Source organism: Rissa tridactyla, chromosome 9 (genome assembly GCF_028500815.1).
Source record: "Rissa tridactyla isolate bRisTri1 chromosome 9, bRisTri1.patW.cur.20221130, whole genome shotgun sequence".
NCBI lineage: Eukaryota > Metazoa > Chordata > Aves > Charadriiformes > Laridae > Rissa > Rissa tridactyla.
In genome coordinates, this window is record NC_071474.1 from 2005995 (window position 1) to 2023510 (window position 17516).

Consider the following 17516-nt stretch of genomic DNA (forward strand, 5'->3'; position numbering starts at 1 on the left):
GAACTAATAAGAATGCTAAAATAACATGTGGGAAGAGACAGAGGAGACTAATTTGGGAGCTTGAATTAGGCAAAAAAAAAAAAAAAAGGGGGGGGCGTGGGGGGAACATGAGTCCAGACCCCTGTGGCTGGGGGATTTCTTCCCCGCAGCAAAGGGGTGACTCTTCCTCCATCCCACTTCATGGCAAAAGCCATGGAGGGAGCCAAAATCCAAGCAAAGGACAAGGGGGAAAAAAACAAAAAACCAAACAAAAAAACAAACAAACAAAAAAAACCAACAAAAAAAAAAACCAAACTCAGCAATGCTGTTAGATGGTTTTCAGCAAGTAGTGGAGTTAAACCTTCAGTGAATTCCCAGAGCGAAGCAGGAGCGAGCAGCTCCGATGCTGATGTGGTTTTGGAGCAATCTTGTCTCTGGGCTGGTTTTATGGGCTGGAGGGAGGAAGAGAAACCACCTGCCCATTGAGGTAGTAAGTTCCTTAGCCTGAAATATTTCTCACGAGGCATTCGTTTAGACATTGAGACTGTGTCTTGCTGAAAGCCAGCCTGACGGCTGCGGCGTTAAACGCTTTCACGTCTTCCTTTTTTTTTTTTCCATTTTCCCTGGTTGCTTTAGCTGGATGCCTTGGGCTGGCGTCTCCTGCTCTGCAGCCAATGCTGCATGGCAGAGCTGCCGCTGCTCGGGCCAGCACGGGCAGCCAGGGGATGGCGAAAAGTAGGGTCAGCATTCTCTAGGAAGAACTGGATTTCTTTAGAGTGTCTTCAACTCTTTTTTTTTTTTTTTTTTTTTCTTCCCCCTCCAGAAAAAAAAATAATCTGAGAATGTGCTGGCATTCAGCTTTGGAGCAAAACCTCTGATTTCATTAACAAAGCAAACACCTTCTTTTGGCTGCTCTTTGCTTAAAAATCCAACTTTCAAGTTCTTCTTTGGCAGAAGCGGGAAACGTTGCACGAAACTCTGCTATCGAATCCAAAGCAGTGCAGGTTGAGAGAGACTGCCTTGAGGGTGATGGGTTTTTTCTGCCTTGCTCGTGGGCCGCGTCTCTGCTGTCCCCAATACCCAACTAGGTGCTGCCGTGCACGGCTCGGCCATGGCCAGGCTGTCATGCCCAAGGTCAATGTGCATCCCCTCTGCTCTCACGGGAGCTGCAGGCAGGGAGCCTCCTCTCTTTTGATTCAAGCCCACTGCTGCATTCTCAATGCACGGGCACAGGTCGCATTGTGCAGGAGAGCATTTTGGAAATCGGAGGCTCAACGCTGTTCCCATCAAAGTCCATTGGCTTCAGAGACAACGACCAAAGGGCCACTAAACGTGGCTGAAGACTCGCACCCTCGTGCTAGAAACTCAAGCTTTTGACCTTCTGACAAACAGAAGGAGCGTGAAGCCGCTTGCAAGCAGCTTCACAGATGGAAAGCAAAGAGGGGAGGCTTCCAAAGCCCTAAAGGACCACGTGCGAAGGTATCTGCTCTGTAACACTAGTGGTGGGGAGGGAAGAGGAGAGCAATTCGCCTTTTAGGAGAGCGCTTGCCGGGGACACGAAGTACACTGGGATGCTCTCGCGAGAGCATCCTTGCTCCACAGCTGGGAGCAAACCCTCCATCAGCGGATGCTTCAGTTAACGCAGGTGATGGATCACAGGGCGGCAGAGATCTGCAAACGCTATGGCAGAGGCAATAACCCGGGCCGACACCTCGGCACGGGGAACTGGCTGTCTCCTGCCTGCCTGGCATCGGTGTCGGCAAGGCTGGGGACCACAGCGCTCATCCTCCGCAGGAGCACTGGGCCAGTAATGGCCTTACCAGGGCACGGACAGCAAAGCAGAGCGCTCTCCAGGCACCTGGAATGTGTTAAATCTGCCTCCAGAGTCTAAAAATGGCTCATCCTTTCCTTTTTTAGAGAGGGTTGTCTAGAAAATGCCAGCACCGGGTGCCCTTGGACTCAGGTGAATGGGGAGCTGGGATCCGATCTTTCTGCCTGATGGCGTTTCTGGTTTGGAAAGGCATTTGAGCTGCTTGGAGGAAGTGTTTTGCAAAAGTATGAAGGTTTGTTATAGTAACCCAATTGTGTCTTGGAGCGGGTAACGTGCTTTTTTTCCACAGTGGACAGTTCTGGAGAAATAACCAAAAATATTCAATTCCTAACCTGCATCCAGGGGGAGCAAGAATTCCCAATTCAAGCGAGGTGAGGGCAGGGCTCACCCTTTTTACGCTGCTGGTCTGGAGGGCAGGTTTGAAGCTGGCAAGGAGGTGAGCAGCAGGGAGGAACTGGGGGGACTCGTGCTGTGACCACCTCGAGCCTTAACCAGGTTTCAGGTCAAACTTGTATTTCCCTCTTCTGAAATTTTTGAACCCCTTCAAAGCTTGTGCTGAAAGAGGCTATTACATTGCTTTCCTTTAAGGAATTAATAATAATAATAAAATAACCCCCCCCCACCAAATGCATTTTTTTCGCTGTAAAAATTCACGTCCCTTTCCTCAAGCTGCCCTCGAGCATGTTGAGCAAATCCAGGGAGCTCTGCCGGGGCGGGCTGGGTGATGCTGCCGGGGCACCGTCCCCACCTGGAGTCCATCAGCTATTTTCTTTCTCCCATCCTCTCTGCATGAACACAACTTCCACCCCCGGGGTAGGGCCAGCGAAGCATGAACCTGTGCAAGTGATACCCCCTGTTCAGTCCCCGGGGGAGCCTGGGGGGCTCGAGCATGGGAGATGGAGGCAGCGCAGACGATGGAGGCCGGACCCTTCTCCTGGCTGTCCCCCCGCTTTTCCACACAGCACAGAGCAAAGCAGGTTTGAAAAGCTTTTTTTTTTTTCCTTTTTTTTTTTTTCCCTTCCTCCTTTGCAAATAATTTTGTGCCCAGAGTTACTTTTACCGTTGCATATTTTCCCCTCCAGGAGGTTCAGCAGTGTATTAATCAAGCTTTCCTCTGATGTTGTGATTTTTATGGACTGCCAACTGCACGCAGCCAGTTTGGCATCTTCTCTGACAAACCAAGGTTTTAATGGCTTTACCATTTGTATTTAGGGCTTAGCTGCATGTGTCGCTTCAGTAGAATTAAACTGGAAAAAAGAAAAAAAAAAACAAAAAACACCCAAACAGAATTCCTACTGCACAGCAACTGCCTCCAGACAGGGAAGAATTGCTGCAGATGGGCAAATGGAGGGAGCAGAAACAGGCAGCTGTGAATAGCTCCGCTGTGGGGCAGGAGATAAGATAATATTCGTAATAGGTAGTTCGGAATAGTTACTTAAGAGGGTTTTTAATTCTGCAATGGTAAATTTCCAAGGGAAAAGAATCTGTTTTGATCAGGGAGGTATTTAATTTCCTCCTTTAGTTTGAGAGGGGGTAAAGTGCTTGGGATGCGAGGGCTTTCCCAGGACCGCTCTGGGGTGATGCGCTGGAGATGCACAGGGGTCCAGCCAACCCTGGACACTCGACCCTTCCTTATAGGGAAGGGAAAAAAACCCCAAATATGACTTTTTTTTGTGTATGTATGGTAGAGATGTGAGCAGGATCCAAGCTGGTGTACCTGGGAACTCGTCTAGACAGCGTACGCCACGGGTCAGGCGGGGAATTCGGACCACAGTTACTCAGCAGGAGCTCTGCCCCAGGGGATTCATCCCAATAATTCATTGTCCAGGCAGGGTGGATGTCTGTTCATCCAAAGTCAGAAATAAACAGGGAGAGGCTAAATAAATAGAAAAAAAATAACGCTATCTAAGTAAACAAAGAAATTCCTCGGTAGCAAACACTTCTTTTACGGTTAGCAGTCTGGAAATAGGGCATTGGGAAAGCTGCTTGAATCATGAAGTCACTCCGGCAGCGCCAGGCACCTGGGGAACCTCAGACCTGGCGTCCAGCTGGGAGAGGGGTGACCTTAAATATATGGGGGACCCCATCCCCACAGCTGCTTCCTCACACACCCCCCCTCCCCCGGGCAGGCTGCGGCTCTCCCAGCTCCCTGCCATCTCCATCGGATCCTGGGGCTCCGGCGACCCTTTCAGAGGGGTTTTAGCACACTTCAGAAAGCGGCTGTCAAAGCGTAAAGTCATCTGTTTGGAGGTGGATGTTTATAGCTGGGCGGCAATTGCCAAGACATTAAGAAACACCCGACAAGGAACGCCTCAGCTATTGGATTTTTGTATATATTTTCAAAAAAATGTTGTTGGCCAGGGCTTTGCTGCCTCCCTCAGCCCAGCGCCCCTGAGCCCTGATGAGCCCTGGTCCCGCTACAAAAGCGTTTGGCCCCAGCAGGAGCTTGGTGGCATGGAAGGAGAGAAGCGTTTTGGCGAGGGCTAATAAATACAGCTTACGCTAATTGAGTGCTGGGAGCTAAGGGCCAAAGTTCTTCCAAACACGGTGGGGGTGCCAAGTCTCTGCTTTACAGAGGTTAAATTACTTTTCTCTTTAAAAAAAAAAAAAAATCCAATGGATCTCTGCGGCACTGCTTTGCTGGACGGGTTTCTCCTGGGTCGGGGTGTATTTTATCCCCTGATGTTGCTTCTGGAGCTGGGTGTCGCTCATGGCTGCCTCCTTCCTCCAGAGAACGGGGTGGCTGGGGGTCTGTCCCACCGGGGAGGGCGACCGCAGGTGGAAGGGCCCTGCAGCTGCCGCGGGACGCTGAGAGCAGGAACCCCAAACTTTGCTGGCAAGGAGGATCGATGAATATCGATCTTTTAGCATAACTCAGGATTTTCCCGCTCCCATAGGCAACACCCCTGTGGGTGCCCTGGGTCCTGGCTCAACATCTTCCCTCCTTTCCCAGGCTCAGGTCTCCCTCCGCTCCCCTGGAGCAGGCTGTGCTCAGGGTGATCCCAGCTGGGACATTGCTCTTGTCCTTGGGGTTCGGGAGACCCTGAGGCACAGAAATACCCCTGGAGCATCCTAAAGCGGGACACCTCCAGATCGCTGCCGCCGGGTGCTGTGATGGCAGGGCAGGGGGGACTCTCCCCTTCCTTGCTTTGTGCTCTGTAAAGACGTAACGTGTCCTGGGTTCGCACAAAGCTGATGATCTCCAGCAGAGGCCGGCTTTCTGTTTACATCAGCTTTTGTTTTGGACAACCGAGTCTCCAGAGCCCTGAGCTCAGCGGGGCTGTGTGACGGCCAGGCATGACGGCACCACGTGCTCTGCTGGCCCACGCTCGCCCTCGGCAGATGGCTCTGAGCTGCTCCCCGTCACCCAAGGGTGACAAATCTGTGACAAATCTGCTTCCACCTGACTATGCCCACCCAGGGGTCTGAGCATGTCGAGCCGCTGGTGGTGCGGCTTCATTTTCCCTTTTCCCTTCCTGCCAGGCCAGAGCTGCTTGCGGGTGTCATCCTGACCCCAGACCCAGGTGCTGAGCAGCGTTTGGTGCTCCTGAGCTGGGGGATATGTGTAACCTGAGCATCCAACCTGCACCCATCCTTCCCCCGAAACTCCGGGAGAAGCACCCCTGGGAGCACTGGGTGCATCCCAGACCCATCACCCCGGGGCAGGTTTTATTATATGCCTGCACGACACCGTCAGCCCTTCCTCCGTTTATATTAGTGAATTAGGGATTTTGTTTTCATTCCTGGCCTCTGTTTACATTCCTTGTATCCTAGCTTAATTCTTCCAAAACTCCAGAAGCAACAGCATCCAATACATGACACCCTCCCAAAGGTCAGGCACAAGGAGGCATCTGCTGCGGGGAAAGGCTGAATTTTGGAAAAAATGACCACACGTGGGAAAACCTGCAGTGAATTGCTGGGATGACTTCAAAACGTCGGGGAGGAAGGTCAGGCGGCTGGCGAGTCGGTAGCACAAGCTCACGTAGGGTTCGTTTTTCGGCTCTGGAGGTGTCGGGGCAAGAGCTTGAGCTGGGACATGGATGCATGGCTGGAAGTTAAAGTTACTCATAGTTTTTTGTCTTGCAAGCACAAAGGCTTGCCTGGTTCCGCCGAGCAGTTTGGGGTCATCCTCTCGCAAGCTGCAAGGGCAAGGTCAGTGCAATATTCTCCTTATCCAGATTTTATAAGAAGCGCATCCAAGGATGTCAATTTGGGGAAGACACGAGATCTTCCCTTTGGGAACAGCTCAGGAATGGCTTGTGTAATTCTCTGACCAGATCTGTAGCCAGATGAACTTGCTGCCTGGGCTGAAACCGTCCCTGCCTGCTCTCTCCTTGCTTTTTTCCCACTTGCACTGGCACTTGCAGAAAAAGCTGATGGTCGGGAAGGTAAAAACTTTGCCCAGGACTCGGGTGCAGAGTTCAGCTCCGAGGTTGAAGCGAGGGGGTGGTTTAAGCCCAGCGGTGTTTGGCCGCAGAGCACGGATGATCTCCAATGTGCACAAGCCTTAGTTTGCACCTTGATGCTTTTCTTGGAACCTGTCAGGCTCGCAGAGAAAATATGAGGTTCTTTTGGTCACAACCTTCTGGCATCTGAGCCGCGAGCAGGAACTTTTCTCAGGAGCCAGACTTTTTCAGGGTCGGAAGCTGAAGGTTATCCTTCCCCATCAAAAGCTGTTGCTTTGCTCTGTTTTCAGGATGTAATTGTTTTGTTTATTGCTTTTCCCACCAATTTATTCCTGGAGGGGTTGATGCCACTCTCATCGCGTTGGTTTTGCAGCACGGTGGGACGTTCTCGGGGGCGGAACCTGCAAAGCGCAGCATCCTGGCTCTGAGCATCCCCTGCTCCGGACAGCAAAACCCAGCACAAAGAAAACCATCCCAAGGGCTCGCTGAGAGCCAGGCAGAGCTCACAGCAAATCTTTTCCTACCGCCTTTCCAAGCGCCTGCGCGGGGACCGGCTGTTTGTTTGCAGCAACACCGATCTCTGTTGGAGATGTCGGCCCTGCGAGGAAGCGGCGCTGCCGGCTGCTCCGCGTCCCCAGCGATGCTCACGCCTGAAACCGCTCCCCTCGCTGCTGCTTACCTTGCGGTCAGCAGCTGGGAGATGGGGGGGGGGGGACAAAAAAAAAATTAAAAAAAAAAAAAAAAAATAACCCTCCTTCAGCTGCCTGAGTTTGTGTTTCGCCCCGTGGCAGCACGTGTGGGTCTCCCCGGCTGCTCCTGGCTCCGCGCCGCTGCAGGCAGAGAGTTTTTTGGAAAGTGCTGCGCGGGCTGGATGAAACAGCACAGAAATCAGAGGGGGATCCAAAAACGAAGTGGGAAGGCAGCCCTTAATATGCACCCAGCTTTTTTTTTTTTTTTTCTTTTTACAGGATTAATATCATATGATGAATACATGAAAATTATCTTCTCTGGGCTTTTTAGACATTAAGGAGCCCTGCTGCTGAGTTTTCTGCTGGATGTCATGGGATGTCCTCATAACAACTTTTTGCAAGGGGTTGAAATAGTATTATTTCCTTGGTTTTTTGCTTTCCCATCCATCGTTTCCCCTGACAGCTGTTTACATTTTGGAAGTATTACATCAATATTATCGCAGCACAGCGCTTCTCCTTTGAACTCTTGGCATTTCTTGCTCATGCAAAGAAGCTCGGTCCTGGGGCGGGGGGGACGACCGATAACTCAGCAGAGGAGGGGTCTGCAGGGCAACGCGGCCACGCTGTATAGTTCAAACCAGTTTTGCAGAAGATCAGTCGAATAAGACCCTGGTCGGGTCCAATTTAGACTAACGAGAAACCCCCAGGGATCTGCAAGCTGCTTGCAGGTAAAGAGAGATGAATCAGGAGGGGTCCGATGGACATCGCTCAGGAACCCAAAGCGGCTCCCGGGGTTTCTCCTTTTGCTTTGCTGCAGGGAAACCTCTCACGGCCAGTCCTTTGGCTGGAGCGGAACAGCGGATCCCTGTAAATCCGACTTTCCGTTGGTTTCCAGGTCGGGGAGTTTGAGGCAAGAGGCAGCTGCTTTTGTTTGGTTTTCCGTAGAGTTTTTTAACTTCTGAAATATTGTGCTTTAGACCCTGCTTGCTCTGATTAGGGAGGGAGGGAGGGAGAACACGAGGCCCAGGATCCTCTCTCTGGTATTATTTTCCCCGTCTTTCCTCCAAACCCCTTCAAGCCAGCTGGTTCCAGTGCTCTGCTTCCAAACAACCTCTCTGAAAACTGAATCAAGATGCAAATTTCAAGGTTATATAGGCCTTTTGTAATTTTTTTTTTTTTTTTTTTTTTATGAAAAACTGGCTTGGCTTCCAAGTGCATGGGAGAGTTCAGTTCCCAGCGAGGGATTTCCCCTCGCGTGCCCCATCGGCGGCCCCGGGCCGGCAGCAGGAGCAGCGAGGCTGCGACTCCCACTCGGAGCATCCACTTCTCAGGGATCCCTCCCTCTGTGCTCTCTCCGCTTACTCTGTCTTGAATCTCATCTGCGCTTCCTGCCCAAGCTTTTTAGTATTCCCTTTTATTCCCTAAAAACTCCTTTTTAACCTTCACCAAGCCAGAAATGCATTTTGTTCTTTTCAGCTGTTGCCGTCCCCTGAAATTCTGCTTTTTCCTCCAGAGTTATACAGGGGGAAAACCAGCTGGGAGACGCAGTTAAGACCTGAAAATGTCTGTCAGGCAGTGTTTTGCTGGTGGAAGGAGCACTGTACAAACAAGCTCAAGAGCATCCGTGTCTCTGCGCCGTTTTGGATCCTACAGCTGCTTTGATCTCCGTCCCAGACATGTGTCCTCTCCTGCCTGCAGACCCCAAACATATATTTTCAGGAGGGAAGAGGGGAGAATGAAAAGAAACTGGATCTCCCAGACACTCTGTTTCATCCAAGAGTGTCTCCAGCGGAGCTTATGTCCCTCCTGCAGACCCCAAACTGTCTGACAGACACTCAGTAGGCAGAGACATGGGTGTTTCGAACCATCTCAAAAGGTCTTTGCTCTCGGCTGGTTGGGAAGGGAGACAAAAACCCCGTCCAAGACCTTTGCTTTCTCCTCTGCTTTGAGGTGAGGATGCTGGCACCACGGCGGTGGCCGCAGCGGGCAGACCCCTCTGGCTTTGCTTTTCTCCTGGCTGCGAGGACGGTCTCGTGGAGCTCAATCGCTGCAGGCAGCAACCACATGTGGAGATGCCCCTGTTGGCAAACAGGGTGTGGGCTGGAGGGCAGGTAGGGATGGACTTCCAGGGTCACATCAACTGTCCGAAAGCGAACCAAAGACTGGATTTATCTTTTCCACTTGGAAAAGGGGAAGCGAGTCGGTGGCGTGTCCTACCTCCCCAGCGGAGCTGCCCCAGCTTGAGCTGCGTGGTCTGGCCCATGGGTGCTCGGGGCTGCGTCCCAGCCCCAAAGCGTCACCGCCATTGGAGCTGAGCTCCTGCTGGAGCTGCCTCCTGGGCACCTCCTCCAAAGGGTGTCCCCAGCCTGGGGAGGAAGAGAGTGGAGGAAGAAGACCCCACCCTGGGGATGCTGCTATGCTTTGGGTGTTTTGGGCTACATAGCCCAGCCCAGAGGTGACAGGGCCCTAAATGACAGTGCTGCCTGGTGCAGGAGCATTGGAGATACTGGTCCAAGAGCTGTGTACACCCCATTGTGCCCAAGGACAACCCTGAGAGAGGGGAAGAAAGCGCTCATTAGCGGTTTTCCTCCTGCTCCTTCGCTGTTTGCTTCCCAGCTGGGCTCTCCTGGGTGCCCATGCCAGCGCTGATGTGCCTGGGTAGGTGCTGGGGACACTAAATGGTGTGACCGGGTGCCCCAGCACTGGCTGGTGCCCTGTGGCATCGCAGCAGCCTCCTGCGTGCTGTGGGCACCAGCCCCACTCTCCACCACCCCGGGGCTGGCATCTCTGCAGGGGTGGCAGCTGAGCAGAGGTGGTGGTACCCAGCTGGAGGTGGCAGCTGAGCAGACATAACACCCAAACTTAGGTGACGTCTGAGATGAGGTAGTGCCCAAGCAGAGGTGGCACTTGCATAGAAGTGGCACCCAGGGGGAGGTGGCAACCAAATAGAGGTGGCACCTGAGTGGACCTGCCACCACAGCAGCCACGGCCAGAGATGGCACCCCACAACCATCAGTGACGCCGTGCAGACCTTCCGTCCCCAAGCCCCCATCAGGGAGGGGTGTCCCCAGGGGACCCCAGCAGGGTGGCAGGGAGAAGACCAGGGTTCTGCCGTGGGGTTGTTGTTCCCAGCCATCACAGCCCCGCTGGGAAGCCGATCCCTAAAGGGTGCCGCCGCCGTGCGAAGGCTGTCCCCTCTCCCGTCCTGCTGTACCTCCTACAAGTTTCTCTCGTCCCTCCCACTCCCTCCCAATGCTCGCCTTCTGTCAGGGAGCCGGGAAAGGCTGGGGATAAGGAAAGGGCTCTGCGAGCGAGGCTACCAGTCTGGCTGGCTGCCTCCCGCGGATGCTCGGGGCCGGGGAGCGGGGCAGCCGGCGCTCCCATGGACCTCCCCAGCGGGATGCTCCTCGCCTGCTCCCTCTGCCTCCTGCCCGGTAAGCGCCCGCTCCCCCTCCTGCGCCCACCCCAATTCCCCAGGCGAGAGGAAAGGAACGGGGAATAACTTTTGCTTATCTGGGAAAGGTGCTGGAGAAAGCCCAGGGTTAATAAGGCTGCCGGAAAAGTCTTCCAGGGAGCAGGAGGGAGGGAGCGAGGCCGGCGCCTCCGAGGCAGGCGAAGGGGAGTTGAAAGGGATGGAGATCTTTGATGGGCTCCCAGGAGCGAGCGGGCAGCGCGGCGAGCTCCCGGCCCCCTTCCTCGGCTGGGCTGCACTTGGAGCGGGATTAGTTAGTGCTTTACTGTAGCACCAGATGGCGGGGAAGGAAAAAAAAGCCCTCCCAAAATAAAGTCAGGCCCTTTTACCTAGAGTTAACTTTTGTGACCCACAGGTGGTTTGTCCCGTTGCACCGCAGGGGGCTGCGCAAAACAAAATTGCTTGGGGTTAAATAAGTTAGAAGAGGTTTTAGGGAAGCGTTTGGTTTCAGGAGGCGAGCCTGCAGCTTCCCCCGTACGGCTCAGTGCCTGCGGGACGAGCCCAGCCGGGGACTGGCGCGGCAGGGGGGGGGTTATGCCTCTTGCTGGCCCCTGGCCGGCGCGCTTGGGCTCGCTTCTCGCAGAAGGAGACTCCCCGGCAGCGGTCGTTTTTGCGGCAGTTACATCTGGCATCCTCCCGCACGCAGCCCAGGCTCGGAGCAGCCGGGCTGGGACTGCTCCGTGCTGTAAATGGGGGAAAAAAGGGCTTTTCCTTGCTACCAGAAGCGCTGCCACCGGCTCACGCCTCCCCGCCAGCCGGCAGCGCTTCTCCCACTGCAAACGTTTCTAAACATTGCGATAGAAAAGCACGCTGGGGTTTCAGTTTGTTGGGGGGTTTTTGTTTGGTTTTGTTTTTTTTTTTTTTTTTTAACTTCTTTTATGTTTTGTTTTTTTCCCCTTTCTAATTGCACTGTTGCTCGATCCTTTAAAGCCAGCCGCAGCGGAGCTGCCTTTCTTTGCTTAATAGGGAACATGTGTCTGCGTCCTGCATGGCGGCGGGGCGCGGGGCTGCCTGCGTGGAGCTGCCGTGGCCCATCGCGCCGGCACCGGGACGGCGGCCGCGGCCCCGGCCCTGCCTACGTGGGCGACCGAGCCCGGGGGGCCATCTGCCCTCGTGGAGCTATGTCGGGTATTGCAGAGCGTAGCTGGGGGATGTGGCAAATCGGCAACTCCGCCTCGGGCTGAACAGAAATCCTCCACCCGGGTGTCCCTGCCCACGGGTGTCCCTGCCCACGGGGGTTTCTGTGCCTCAGTGTCCCTGCCCACGGGGGTTTCTGTCCCTGGGTGTCCCTGCCTATGGGGGTTTCTTTCCATGGGTGTCCCTGCCCATGGGTGTCCCTGCCCACGGAGGTTTCTGTGCCTTGGTGTCCCTGCCCACCAGGGTTTCTGCCCACGGGTGTCCCTCCCCATGAGTGTCCCTGCACATGGGGGTTTCTTTCCATGGGTGTCCCTGCCCATGCGTGTCCCTGCCTACCGGTTTTCCCTGACCATGGGTGTCCCTGCCCACGGGTGTTTCTTTCCGTGGGTGTCCCTGCCCACGGGGGTTTCTGCCCATGGGTGTCCCTGCCCACGAGTGTCTCTGCCCACGGATGATGTCCCTGCCCACAGGGGTTTCTGCCCACGGGGGTTTCTGCCCACGAGGGTTCCTGCCCACAGGGGTTTCTGTCTGCGCCTGGAAGGGGCCAGCGATGGCAGCGCTGCTGCAGCAAACATGAGCCGTGTGCCAGCGGGAAGGGTTAATGCTCCCAGCGCTCCATGGTTGTCTCGGGACTGGGGTGCATTGTGGCTACTGGTCGATACATTTTGCTGAGGACTGATGCTGGCGGTTCGCCATCCGGACCAAAAGCAAGTTTGTGCGATGTGTGGGACGCGCAGGGCCCTGGGCTGAGCTGAGGATGCCGGGTTGGGATGTGCATCCTTGGGAACCGTCCCTTCGCCGTGTGGGCAGCGCTGGCTGTCCTGGTACGTGCCCTCAGGTGCTTTGCCTGAGGGAAACCCCCCTCCTGGCTTTCTCCAGCGGCCCCGGGGCAACCTCCTGCACTCGGCCACTGTCCCCGCTCTTGCATCGTCCCACGGGTTGGGAGTCCCCGGAGGCACTGTGGCACCTCTGGCGCTTCCTTGGCTATTACTTGCCACCAGCAATAGAGCTATGGAGGAGGCAGGCAATGCCAATGCCTGGCAGCAAGTCCCCTTCCAGCTGTCACCTTGCAGGGCCAGGGACCCCAGCACCATGCCTCTGGGCACAGCCCATCCTGGGGACAACCCAAGGTTTCCCTAAACTTTGGATCAGGCCAGCTCCTCTTCCCCAAGGCTTTGGTGCAAGCAGGTCTGGGCCAAAAAGGGGAGAGCACAGGCAAGGGCTGCTGGCCCACGGCTTGTTGAAATAAATGCTTTCAGTAGCCACGGATTGTAGGGTGCTCGTTGACACTGTGTGCTGGCAGGGAATCTGCGACTTCCAGAAGGATCCGGGGAGGATGTGCTGAGATGCAGTATTTTCCCTTCTGTCAGACTATGCATCTCTTTTCCTTCACTGGATTGGTTTTCCAGAGAAGGCAGTCAGCTCCTTCCCTCTCTAAAGGGGCACCAAATGGTAAAACTTGCTCCATGGGGCATCTTTGAGATTGTCCAGGTGGGTTCCCAAGGGACCCTCCAATCCAATCCAATGGTGGGTACTTAATTTTGGGTGGCTGCACAGCCCCAGCAGTGGGGCTGAGGGACCCCACCTCCCCACCTACCAGTTGTCCATCCACAGGCCAAGGCCTGGTCAGGGCAGATCTATTCAACAACCCCCCCTGAGGTTCATGGGGCCCTGAGAAGCCAACAATCCCCATACCCCCCCCAAGCTGATCACTTTCCTGGCATCTCCATGGGAAAGGGGCAATCAGAGACCTGCCACTATTTATTCTTGATGCCGTTTGCGTTATGGCTAACGAATGAACTGCAAAAGAAGAACCAACACATTCCTTAGGGCTGCAAAATGTGGCCATCAAACGGCTCCTCCCCGGCTTTTGGGGGGCCAGAATGCTGGAATTATGGAAGCACAAGGTACTTGTGTAGCTAACGCCCCGGGGCTGTTTGTCAGAGATTTTGTGGGTAACCAGGAATGTTACAAGACACGAGCCGGCGATGACTGATCCTCTGTTCATCCTCAGTATTCCCTGGCTCCCCATCCACTGCTGCAGCAGCCACCAAACCCCGGGTTGTTTCCTAATAGCTGATGACAAACGCTGGCTTTGAGATAGCGACCTGAAGAGGAATTTGGTGCTTTCAACATCTCATTTGGCAAAGAGCGCTTGATGGGAGTTAAAGCTAGAAGGAAGCACAAGGACACGTAGCCCACCCTGCTCCTTCTCAGGGCCTGCTAGCTTTTGCCCAAATACCCTATATCAAGCTTAAAAGTTTTCTAGGTAAGGTAAATATTTCAATCCTAAGAAAAGAAAAAGTAATGTGCATGGCAGATGGGTTGCAGAGGAGCATCCAATGGCACCGAAGCCCAGAGCCCAGCGCTGGGTGGCCAGTGGCATCCACAGGGATGCTGAGGATGCAGGGGTTGCAGTGACGATGGTCCATGGACCCGCTGCCCCGTCGCAGAGGTCACCTCTCCTGCGTGGGCTCCTATGACGACAGGAAGAGGGAGTGAGAACAGCAAGGCGAGTTTCAAAATGCCAGACCAAGCTGCTTGACCCCGGCATGCGCCAGGTTTTTGGCAGATGTGAGCTTTCCCCTGGCCATGCGCTCCGGGGCTCCTCCAGCGAGCAGCTCGCTCGTCCCTGCAAGAGAGCAGGAGCCCATCACGGCGCATGCTCTTCTCATGTCCCGTCCATACCCTTTTCCTCAGGTCACCTGCAGTGCCCCCAGATCCCACATCTCCTCCCGTGCTGCCCCTGGGGACCCGCAGCAGCCCAGCAGCAGGCAAACTGCCTTTGCCCTTGGGAATTGTGTAGAAGAGCCAGTGCGGATCCGGACATAGGTTCCCATGGGCCCGATTCAGCCGCAGCCTTTGAGATGCTTCTCCCACCCGTGTCCTGCAGCGTGGCAGCTTGGCCTCTTTCTAAAAACACTGTCCCGAGCTGTGGGAGTGCCAGGAGCCAGCGAAACAGCCTGGGTTTGCGTGATGCAGTCAGAAACATTGACTGTATTTTCCTCACAGTCAAAAAAAAAAATGGAAAAAAAAGGAAATTCTTCCGGCAGCTCCACTGCCCGGCTTGCATCTCCTGAAATTGTAAGGGTCTGGAGCAAAGGCAGGGAGTTAAAGCCCCAAACCTCTCATGGCAGCAAGAAGCAGCCTTGGGGCATCACGGCAAGCACCGACGGGCTGCGTTACGGCACCTTCCCAGGGTGCCTTTGCCGGCAGTGAATCCTGCTGCCCTCCCGGAGGATGAAGGCAGGAGGCACGGACAGAGGTATGGGCAGGAGCACGGTGCTGAGGCCCCGGGAGCATCCCCCTCCCGAAGGTTTCCCTTACAGGGAGGACTTATTTTTATTCTTTTTGGCAGAAAAGGTGGGTTTTATTCCCAGTATTGTTCCCCAAATGTGCTTTGGGTGTTTTTTTTCTTTTCAATATTTGATCTGACAAGAATCAAAATTTTGGACTCGACAGAAGCTCCAGTTCGGAAAGGAGGTATTTGAGGCTTCCTGCCTTGGCTGCATCGCAAGCAAAACATGTGGCTTTCGGCCACTTATTTATGACAGTGATGTCACTCCTGACAAGAAAATGAGACTCAGTTCTTCGGATTGCTAAATCTCCTGACAACCTCTCAAAAAGCTCCCATTAGTTTATGCCAGTTTAAATATTCTCCAATTTTTTTTATGTTTTTTCTTTCTGCCTCGAATGCACCCACATCTGTCGGCTTTCTGAAATTCCTCCCCTCTGCCATCCATTGCCTGGAAACTTTTTTTTCCAGATCATTTTGTTTTTCCAGCCCCATCGCCTCCCCCGGTTGCCACTACCTGCCACAAGTGGGATGCTCCGGCACCGGTGAGCGGCACGAGCAGCTCGCAGCACTTCTCCCAGTTCAGAGACTTTGCACTTAATGAAGAATTCGTGCTATTTATTTGGGGGGTTATGTTGCTTTTCGCGACCGGCCTGGCTGCCTTTTGCAGGAGGCTACAGCTGCACAACGGGGTCTTAAAGCAAGGAGCCATGGGATGGGGGTCCCCAACTTGTCCCAGCATTCCCGCTCCCCAAAAACCCCTGCTTGCGGTTCTGCAGTGCAAAATCAGAGAAAACTCTGCTGAATGCAAAAAAAATCAGAGGAAAACCCGTCGCATCTTCTCTGACGCTTGCTCTGCGCTCAAGTGATGAGGATGCCTCTGCATTACCTGCAATTGAACCTTCCTTGAAATACTTCAAAAACCCCCTCTCCAAAACACCCCCCCTGCCTCTTCCAGCGAGGTGCGGGGTGTCACCCCGACTCGCCGGTGGCAGTGACGTGACACGCCAGGGTGCTCCCAGTCCCCCACAACCTCCCCTCCTCCCCGTGCCCATCGCTCCTCTCAGTGGCCGGTCCTGGCCTCCGTTTCTCCACTGGGTAATAGTTAACTCAGAGGAGGTTTTAATTTGTTTTGTAATGTTAAATAAGGTCAATCTACCACAAAATGTGCTGGCTCTCATCCTCCCCATCTCCTTTTTTTCCCCCCCTGCTTTCTAGAATTTCTTTTTGTAGGATCTTAAAGCTCCTTACCTCAGCTCTCCTTGGCGAGACTCTCCAGTTCTTTGCTTACGGAGCCAACATTGCAGATTTGCTCCTTTGACTGAAAAAAATCAGGTTTATCCCTAACATTCCTACCTATAAAAACACTTTCCACCCTGAGTTTTTCTGCCTGGGAAGCGGCATTCCCAGCACCTCCTGTTGACAATGCCTTTATACTCCTATAAATACCAAACGTGACCCTTCTGCTGCTTTTAAAGCGATCCTTACTAGGAACGCCAGGATCTTTTATTTGCAACCGCAGCCACTTTCTGCCCGAAGACGAACAAAGAGCTGGGATATCCTGGCTATTGCATATCCTTCCCTACAGTACGGTCTCCCGTGCAGTTGCTCCTTGCTGGGACCCGGGCAGTGCCCCTCTGTGCTTAAGCAAATCCATGGGGAAAATAATAGCGTAAATTAAAAACAAGCTGTTGCACCCATGGAGGGTTTGAAAGTGGTGCTGGTCCGAGGCAAAGCGTACGTGCCTCTGAATAAAGGTATGCACTAGGTGTTGGGGGCTGATACCTGCTGGCTATGGGACATGGACCACGGGACGTGGGACATGGGTGGCTGCAGCTTTTTTCGGCCACCACTAATAGAGGTAACGCAGTGCCGGAGCCCCTCGGCACAGGTAGCGCTCTTCCCCCCTGCCTGGGAGTGGTCTTTGCCCCCAGCCAATTTCTCCATCAAATGCACCCGGGGGGGATGTGGGCACAATTCGTGGCAGCTCCCACAGCCATGGATAGGCAAAGGGGTTTCTCCAGCAGCCCTGAGACAGAGCAGTCCTGGGGAGACTGACTTGACACCCCTGTCTGCACACCCTGCTGCTGGGTCCAGCTCCTGGCAGAGCGGGGAGCTGCCAGACCCATCCCCCGGGATTTGTTCCCCAGCGATCAACCTGCTCTTGAAGGTTGACCCCCGTGGACTGCAAGCACCAGGCTCCCTGGAGCTGGGATGTTGTGGACAAGGATCCTGCTCCCGCTGTCCTGCGGCAAGGGACACCCTCCAGAGCAACCATGGGGAGAGGACTAAGCCCAAAAGTCACCCCATCCGGGTCTGAGAATCCATCCTTTGGGACATCCCTCTCCAGAGCCACTTCTCCCTTGCAAACGCCCTGGTGACACCGGCTTTTGCTTGCAGGGGAAAAGTGAACCCCAACTTTGGTTCTTTGGTACTGTAAAACCCTCAGGGGGTGGCCCGTGAGGACAGCTGGGGTGGGTGACTGGCTCCTGACCGGGCACATCTGGTATGGCCACACATTTCCTATGTACCCGCAGCCCGTGGTCCCTGCTGGTGTGCGTGGTGACATGGTGGTGGCCATCTCCACCACAAGCAGCTGCTGCTCCACAGCTGGAGGAGCAAAGTGTTGCAGAGCAGCGTCACCCATCCCAGGGGGCTTGAGGAGACATCAGAGGGGAGGACGGTGGTCTTCCCTCCCCATGCCCGT

General features: G+C 54.3%; 1 protein-coding gene across 1 annotated transcript in view; it reads left to right on the forward strand.

Moving 5' to 3' along the window:
• The first annotated feature begins 10187 nt into the window (after positions 1–10187).
• The window catches only part of ITGA11 (integrin subunit alpha 11), a 51205-nt gene continuing 43876 nt past the window's right edge, over positions 10188–17516 (forward strand). Inside the window, exon 1 of the mRNA XM_054214347.1 lies at positions 10188–10339. Within this exon, the coding sequence (XP_054070322.1) occupies positions 10288–10339 (52 nt within the window). The 5' untranslated portion in view covers positions 10188–10287. The remainder of the gene's footprint in view (positions 10340–17516) is intronic.